This window comes from Emydura macquarii, unplaced genomic scaffold, assembly GCF_026122565.2.
Source record: "Emydura macquarii macquarii isolate MOO-44397 ecotype Brisbane River unplaced genomic scaffold, CSIRO-AGI_Emac_v2 contig_1146, whole genome shotgun sequence".
Taxonomy (NCBI): Eukaryota; Metazoa; Chordata; order Testudines; family Chelidae; genus Emydura; species Emydura macquarii.
In genome coordinates, this window is record NW_027131283.1 from 9,212,884 (window position 1) to 9,222,131 (window position 9,248).

The 9,248-nt window shown below is 37.8% G+C and overlaps 1 protein-coding gene across 1 annotated transcript; it reads left to right on the top strand.

The window, feature by feature from the left end:
- Positions 1–503: 503 nt before the first annotated feature.
- CCN6 (cellular communication network factor 6) lies at positions 504–9,247 on the top strand. The gene is made up of 5 exons (XM_067546616.1): positions 504–554; positions 4,225–4,519; positions 5,032–5,274; positions 8,425–8,606; positions 8,966–9,247. Exons 1-5 carry the CDS (start codon positions 504–506, stop codon positions 9,245–9,247), a joined length of 1,053 nt encoding a protein of 350 aa, XP_067402717.1.
- Position 9,248: the final 1 nt, after the last annotated feature.

Below are 9,248 nucleotides of genomic sequence, written 5' to 3' on the forward strand. Positions count from 1 at the left end.
GTCTGACCGTACTAGGCACTGTGCACCACAAAGGATCAGGCCCCTAAACCTTTTGAGGAACGCTGCTTGTACTGCTTCAAGAAAATACATTCCTGGAGCTCTGTCCTTCAGATTTTAAAAGGATCATAGCATCCATGCAATAAGGATTTGAACAGAATCTAAAAAACCCCCTCCAAGCTCCCAACAGTTAACTTCACTAACCAACCTGACCTCAGTTAAAACAGTGGAATCTGCAGGAACAGCTGCCTGGCACTGAACAGGGTGTTAAAACATATCCTGGGAAGTGGCTCAAGAAAATGAAAGAGATCAGTTGAAAGTCTGAGCATGGAACCGGTTATGTGCGAAGTGAAGGATTTCAAGTATGAATGTGTGTGTGTTCTTGCATGTGCTGAGGAAAGTAGGATTTGTAGAGGAGACAAGGGAGAGCTTTGTGTATAGTGCTCACTCTCACACAGCTCGGCCTGTTCGCTATCTCTCTGTTTCACTTCTGACTCTACAGGAACATGCAGTGGCTCCTCAGTCCCACTTTCCTCACCATCTTTTATACACAACAGGTAAGTTTTCTTGAAAGATTTTTTTCTCCTTTGAGCAGTTAAAACTTTTATTTGCTTCGTGACAAAATAAAATTCACTCAAGCAAATGCCCTGTGTAGAATAGGAAGCCATTTTCTACCACTGCGCACACTTTTATTTGCAGTTGATTGATTGCATCAATCACAAATTTGACATTTTCCTCAGTTCATTTCCATCGTTAAAATTAGGTTTTTGGAGGATTTTAAATTCTCAGTGACCTCAACCTTTTTTTTTTTTTTGGAGTGCAAATTCTTGTCTGACACAATGTAAGTAAACAAACATCTTTTCCTTGTTCATATTCCAGGTACATGCACTGATCTGGCTCCAGGGCTCCACGAGTTAGTTTTGCAAATTAGCAAGGAGTTCTGGTGTTATGAAATTGTTTTAACAACTGGAAATTTTGCTCTGTTTCAAAGGCCAATTCCATTTTTAAAAAAAGATACCTTGCAAATGTGCTTTATAAAACCCAGTGTGTTCTTTTCCTCTTCTAGTGATGAAGTTAAATCTCCAAATGGAGAGTTTTCAAAACAATTAGACTTTGCTATTAATTTATTTATCTTGTACAAAATTTTCTAAATCTTAAAAATAAAGTAACAAACCACCCATCAAGCAATTGCTACACAATGGTCTCATTCGAATCTGCCCATAGGATTGGCAAAACATGTACAGTGGGTTTGTGCGATGTGGACACAACTGTTATAGTAGGCTAGGGAAGGAAGAATAATAAAATATTTGGTTTGTCAACTTTACGGCCAGGGTTTAAATTTTTATCCTAACTTGATAGAACTTTGAAGATTTTTCAAGTAAACAGTGTTATTGAGTGGCAGCAGAGTTAACCGTACCAGATGATGTTTTTTCGTAATTTGTTTTTCTTGCTGTGAAGCGCATCGCATTTCTGAGTTGTCCTCACTTTTTTTTGGGTTTAGGTACAGCTCTGCAGATTCAAAGCATATTTTGATGTGTAATACAAAAGCTTAAATAACTGCATTAATGTCAGCAATATTTGCTGAACCACAGATCCATTCTGAAATAATAGATACCTGATTTTAGTCACACACACAATACTACAATGTATAGTTCAGAACCTAGTCATATTTTTACAAGGGGAAAAAGATTTCAGTAAATATTGATCGGTGCTTATGGGAGTTTCCTAATGTAACCATCAAGTCACTTATATTGATAAATGTTTAAGAGCACCTGTCTTTCTTCCAGCAAGAAATGTTAAGAAGGATTAATAACTGGCACCAGAAGTACAGACTAAGTTAATTTTATGGCTGGTTGAAAAGTTAACATTAAGCTGTTCCTTTAAAAAAAATAATTATAAAAGCTAGCGATTTATCACATTACTGCTATGTCATGTGGAGAATGAATGAAAATAAATAATGGAATGATTAAAAACACCACATTTATTAAACTGTGCTGGTACATGGCCAAGCATGCTGAGGAATGGCATAATATTTCAACTCTCATAGTGGTTGATTTTGTGAACAGGTGTGTATCTTAAAAAATAGTTTTAGTCAAGTGACCATGGAAGACATGTGTTAGAACCCAGTAAAACTTCATAGGTTATAGACATCAAAGTCTGGTGGAATGTTTGAAAAAGTAATGACCATAGCCAGAAAAATTACTGAAAATATGAAAAACAGAGGGGGAAACCCCATTAGGAAGATCCCCTATTCCCTATGGTGAACTGGAATTCAGTTATGCTGCTGATTGCTGTGGCATGCAAATAATAATTCTGAAGCAACTTCCAGTTTAAAAATGGAAATTTATATTGAATTAAATAGGAAAATGAATAATATAACCAGTACAATTACATTTGCTATTTTGCTATTATATTCAGTGTCTTCCATAGTCAGACTGCCAAATGTTGGTTTTACTGACTGGACAGTACTGCACTGGAGAATTTGTTTGGAGAAAGAGAGAAACGGATAGCATTCGGTACCCAGAAAAATGTGGAAGATGGATTAAGTTTTTGGCACCTATATGGTAACTGAGGCTTTTGTCAGTGGGGATACAGTGCCTATATTTTCTTTCCATGCTTCTTAATGGCCTGGGTTGGCCTGAAGCTACAGTGATGGAGCTGCTAGTACTCCTTGTTCCCAAACTCATTAGACCAGTGCATCTCAACCTTTCCAGACAACTGTATCCCTTTCAGGAGTCTGATTTGTCTTGCGTACCCCAAGTTTCATCTCACTTAAAGAACTACTTGCTTACAAAATCAGACATTAAAATACAAGTGTTACAGACACTATTACTGAAAAATTGCTTCCTCCCCCTCATTTTTACCATACATTTATAAAATAAATTGATTGGATTATAAATATTGTACTTACATTTTAGTGTATAGTATAATGAGCGGTATAAACAAGTCATTGTCCGGATGAAATTTTAGTTTGTACTGACTTTGCCCGTGCTTTATATGTAGCCTGTTGTAAAACTAGGCAAATATCTAGATGAGTTGATGTACCCCCTGGAAGACCTCTGCATGTCCCCAATGATACATGTACCCCTGGTTGAGAACCACTGCATTAGACCATGGTAGCTACTAGCTGCTCTCTAGGTTCCTTTCCAGTATCAATCTATTCACCACAGCTAAATAAGCACACTAAGGTCTAGGTTTTTACTTAAAGACCAGCAGTGAAATAGTTTCTGTTTACATTTAAATCTACATTATGTTTTACAGTTAATACTCCTTTGAATAAACAAAAGCCATGCACTACCCTCAGAAATATTGTTTCAGGCTCACTGTAGACTTCAGAAAACAACACTACTGGCTCATTTCTGGAAGGTTCTTTCCTCAATCAAGGGCTAGAACCAATTTTGCTAGAGTGTATGGTGAAGTCTGTAGATGCAGAATCATGAGAAATACACAACCTTTGTTTTAAGTCACTCACGCTACCACCTTGCCATCATAGTGGTGCTGCCCGCCTCTGTTAAGATCTATTTTCCGATTAAGCCCTGAATCCTGCAAACACTCATGTGAGTAAATTTGTGCATTTGAACAAACCCATGAAACTCAGTGGAACTGCTCATATGCCTACCTGGTTGCAGCATCAGCATCTTACAACAGTTTTCCTGCCACTAGCACAGCAAAGCCAACATAGCAGTGGAAAAGTGATCTGCCTTCTGTTCCTTCTCACACCAACAACCAAATTGTCAAGTAAGCTGTAAGTGATGAATTTTTAAATACTTGCACCAATGTGAGTGGCAGAAAGAACATCACTTGGCTTCCTGGTATCAGAGTGAATTTGTAGGGCTGAGAGATAGTCTGTAGATTAGGTTGAATACATTTGGTATGAAGTCATTAGTATTATGAAACCCTACACCACCAATTTTAAAACATTCTCCTGACTCTAATGACACTAAAAGTTTTGTTCTATTGAAAGAAAAGACAGATTAATTTTCTTTGAAATAAACAGTAGGTCAGATTTGTTGCTGACGTAATACTGCCAGTGTGCTAAAGTCAGTGGTTAATTTGGTCCTTTGTTTCTCATGCACAGCCCTACTGTCTCTCACCTTTTCATTTTGTGAACTTTTACAAAAACTTTAGCAACTTTATGAAACTCACACTTTTCATTCTTACTAAAGTGAATGGTATACGAATCATGCTTAAAGTAACCCAGCCCTAAAAAATCCAACTATATGTAAGTTCTTCTGCAGGGCAGAAGGCAACGGACAACTAGAAGTGAAACCTGGGGAAAAATCTGCAGAAGCCTGTGAGGTACATCAGCGTAAAGAATTTTGTCACTGGCCATGCAAATGCCCACGTATGCCAACCTGCACCCCTGGGGTGAGCCTGGTAAAGGATGGTTGCGGATGTTGTAAAATCTGTGCCAAGCAAGCCAGAGAGATCTGCAATGAAGCAGACATCTGTGACCCTCACAAAGGACTTTACTGTGACTACTCTGCAGACAGGCCTAGGTATGAAACAGGAATATGTGCATGTAAGTTACTCTTTCACATCCTATTCTTAAAACTCCAGGGGGGTGATAGGCATGGATCTCTATATCTGACTCAAGGGGAAAAGAAATCTGTTAGTTTGGGCTGCACAGTTCCTTGTCTGTAAATTACGCCAATTTAGACTTCCTCACAGTCACCCATTTACTGATGTGTAAATAAGTATATTTAAGGGTGTCACTGTTACACTATTTTACACATCATCAGTCAAAGTGGTCCATTAGGTGTATCCACTCTTATTTATGGACATATTTGTGGCTGATTTGAAACAAAGCAACCAATAAGTATAATTTCTCAAAAGCTAAAAGTTGTGTTTGGGTGGGAAAGGTCAGAATTCTTGTCTTGCATCTGCAGAACTTCATCAGTGGAAATACCGGGAGCAGAATACACTGCAGGTAACTGGAATAGGAAAGGATGATCTCCCCTTACCATTTGGTACCCATGAACTTCATGTTAAGCTTGTAGCTGGGTTAGTAATTTTGCTCTTTACCATTTTCAGATATGGTAGCAGTAGGATGTGAGCTCAATGGAGTGTATTATCTCAATGGCCAGGCCTTCCAGCCTACCCCACTTTATAAATGTCTCTGTGTTAGTGGTGCAATTGGATGTACTCCTGTATTCACCTCAAAGTCAACAGCAAATCAGTGTACCATGGTCAAAGGCAGAAAAGAGTCTGAACATTCCAACTGTGGCCCTGGACAACAGAAGCAGCCACAATCAACAGGCTACAGATTAACGCCAGGTGTGTGCATGACTAGACTGGTAAACTATTTTCTTACATCATACATTTTTAAACTACACATTTTTTTTTAAAAAAAGAACAAGTGGTTAGATATTCTATTTATCAACATGTTGTGGGTCCTTCTTATCAACAGAAAATGGAGCATTCTAGATTTTGGCTCAGACAGTCCGGTTGGGTATTGACAAAGTCTCAATCACTGCAGGAAAAAAACCAACCTCCTTCTCTATCTTGCATTCAGTCTATTAGAATGTGGAGCAATTTATAATTTCCTGGCTTCTAAACTACTCACTTGTAACAGTATCAGGTTCAAATTTCAATCTCCATTTCCTGGTTATATCATTCATCTTCTGCTTCTAGGATTAGGAGGAGAATAAATAAAACCAAGGGTAGCTGAATCTCAAGAGCAAACCAGATCCAAATATTGCGGATATATAGAAAGGAGCATGCAAGCGAGCCAGCCCCTGCTGTTCTGGTGGTGAACCTCACAAAATCTGGAATTCGGTTTGGACAAGCATCCAAGAAGTTAAAGTGCTTATGCAAGCTACCCTAAAAATGGAACTTCATCTTCCATCAAAACTATACATTTGGTACTTAGACCAAAAGTGAAGAATAGCAATTCCTTTTTATAGAATTTATCCAAAGCTGCATATAAAACCACACGCAGGAGGAAAGGCACTCAGAAGAGCAAGTGAGTTCAAATGAATGAATTGCACTTTTAGAGAATATTGTTAATTTAACCAAGGAGACATATAATATCTGGAATATCTGCAACCAAATCATTTAACCCAATTGAAATGTATTAATAAACTGGAACTATACTTTATGTACCTGCACAACAGCAAGGTGTTGCTTCTTCCCAGCACCTTAATGGAAGAGAAATCTTAAGATGCGGTTTCAATCATTTTTATTGAGAGTGAAGAGCAACACTCCAGCTCTGGTTATGAATTCAGGAATTTGGATACAATATGGAACACAACGAGAAAGCAACTACTTTCCAGTTGGCTCGGAGTTCACAGGGGTGAACGCTCCAGGGGATGGAAAGGATTACTGGCTGCTACATGTGCTGAGGATCCAGGCAGTTCTTCAGCTCCTACAGTACATCTGACTGGCTATCTTTTCCCAAGACAAAGGTGAAGAGGAAAGGCAGCCAATTAGAGCAGCATTTTCCCCCATAGACGACGTGTGTTTTTCACCCAGTCCTGTAGAAGGGTTTGAAAACCAATAGAGAATTGGCAGGTCTGCACCTAGTAAACAAATCCAGAAATTGTTTTCAACCCTTTGCTGGCACATCCATGGAAGGATTTTTCCCATTTGTCAAAGCCTTCCTAGATTTCAGTACAATGGAGACCACTCTGTTCAACAGGACTCAGTGCACTAAGAATGCCATTTCAGAAACCAGGCCTTTAACTGGAACTTTTCTGCCATTGATTCCAGTTGAATGCAAATAGACTAGTCAAGTTCATTTATGTTTCTAGTTTCACTTTCTGGCTTTCATGGAGTACCACAAAGCTACAATAGTTGGGTTACAAATTCCAAGCAGATACTTAAATCTGAATAAAACTTTCATTTGATTTTTAAAAAATGAACTTTGTGGTCACATACCTATTCATCTTAGTTTTCCAACCTAGATTTTATAGACCTAAGACAACAATCAATCACTGCAGAGTAACAGACTCAAAAATTAACTTCTGGGATTAAATATATTGTTAACCCTGAGCACTATCATCTGAGGATGTGGGCTATAATCCCACATCTTGTTTTTTCTACTTTTTGGGATGACAAGGATGGAAAGTGATACAAAATAGTGCCACACCACTAGAGGGAATATTCTCAGTTACTTTAAACAAACTCCTTCAGGCACCTGGAAGTAAGAGCTCTTGAAGAACCACTTAGCCCTCCCTGAACAAACAATGTCTGTACTAGGTGGAGGCCTTATTTATTACTTTTGTAGCACCAGAGATATACAAGAACCTTTACAATACAGATTAAGATTGAGGCATGCCCCAAACAAGAACAGGGAAACCACATGGAAAGTGAGGAAGGGGGAAGGAACAAAAACAAAACAGAGTAGGAATCCTTTGTAGGAGAAATGCTTTTCCCCTTTCCCAGAGAAAACTTGAAGATTTGTTTTAAAAAAATGATGTTCTCTCCTTAACATACTGTCATGATCTATGGTTTAAATTCAATTTGTGAACAGTTTGCATGAAGTGGCTTGCTAGAGCTAAGACTGTTTCAATTCTCTTCCCCTTTTCTGTTAATGCTGGTAGCAAAAGGCTAAGCTTAATTTTATTGCTTTTACTGTTCTTTCAATTTTCCTGCTTTCCTTAAGCATTCTGTTTAGCTAATTCCTAAACAAATATCTAGATCATACAAAGAAAATGTAATACATATAAGCAACTATGTAACCTCCCTTTATTTATTGCAGATCTGTGCCAAGCTTTTAATCTGCTTCCTGCACTGAGATCTTTAATCTGCTGTCTACCTTCCAGGTACCTTCATAATTCTGCCTTACCCTCTTAACTAAATGTGCAGATTTCAAACCCTGTCAGTCATTCTTCAGTATTTCACCAAGATTGCCAGATAGTGATTTTAAGTCTCATTTTATATCCTTACCATTTTGCACACCTACTAGGCGGGGGATTAGTTTTATTAGCAGCAGAGATTTAGAAGTGATTGGAAAAAAAATTACTCCTGACATAAAACGAAAGAAAAGTTGCATATCAAGAGATTTATTTAAATATGTTCATGTAACTTTTCACAGCTGTAACTGGTCTGCAGTCTAAGAAGTTTTTAAGATGCGTTCCTCACTATTCTGGATGTTTTATAACAGTTCTTCACAAAGGATTTTGGGTTCCCATATCATTAATCTGGAGGGCCATAGAACATACAGTGATGCTGAGATTTTCAAAGCTACCTCAGATATTTGGATGCCAAATTCCGATTTTAACGGAAAGTGGTGTCCAAATTTCTTAGGCAGCTTTGCACATCTCAGCCTCACCTTTTAGACTTACCTGTGAGAGAAACCACATCAACAGAAATCAACTGCTAATCACTTTTCTTTTCAATTAATGCTACTTTGGGTTATTTTTAAAAGTTCTGTGTCTATCTTGCTGTTTTGCAACATGTATAACATATTGCTCTGTATCTCAGCTTCACTTGTTTTGAAGAAGAAGTGCTTAGTACAGGCAACTTCTTGGACACCATGTTCCAGAACCTGTGGCATAGGTATATCCAACAGAGTGTCTAATGAGAACAGTAAATGTGAAATGAGAAAAGAAGAGAGATTGTGTTTCATTCAACCTTGTCAGACCAATATACTGAAGACTATAAAGGTAAATTCCAGTACAAAATGGTTTTCCATTATCTCGGCTATGTGAGCCTTCCTGAAATACAAGATTGATCTTGTCTTTATCCTGTAGCAATGAACTACAAAAGTATAATTTTAAAGAAAGCCTCAAATCTGAGGATCATTATTGGTAGCCTGTTGCTCTATTACTTTATTAAATACTTTATAAAAAAACATCTCAATCTCTGACTGGTACAAAGAAAAGTAAGACAGCTTTAAAAAAATATGGGTAGTGTTTCAAATGCTACCGCTATTTAAATACGTAACAACCTTTGATGTTTGTTCTACTTAATTGTTGTATTTTTGCATATGATGTTTCAAACTTTGCTTTGTTCTACATTTAAGATTCCAAAAGGAAAAACATGTCAGCCAACATTCCAGCCTCCCAAAGCAGAGAAACTAGCCTTTTCTGGATGCTCAAGCACACAAAGCTACAAACCTACTTTCTGTGGTGTGTGTCTGGACAAGAGATGTTGCATACCTAACAAATCCGAAATGATCACTGTACAATTTGACTGCCCCAAAGAAGGCTCCTTTAAGTGGAAAATGATGTGGATCACATCTTGTGTTTGTCAGAGGATTTGTAATGATCCAGGGGATATATTTTCTGAACTTAAGTTATTATAAG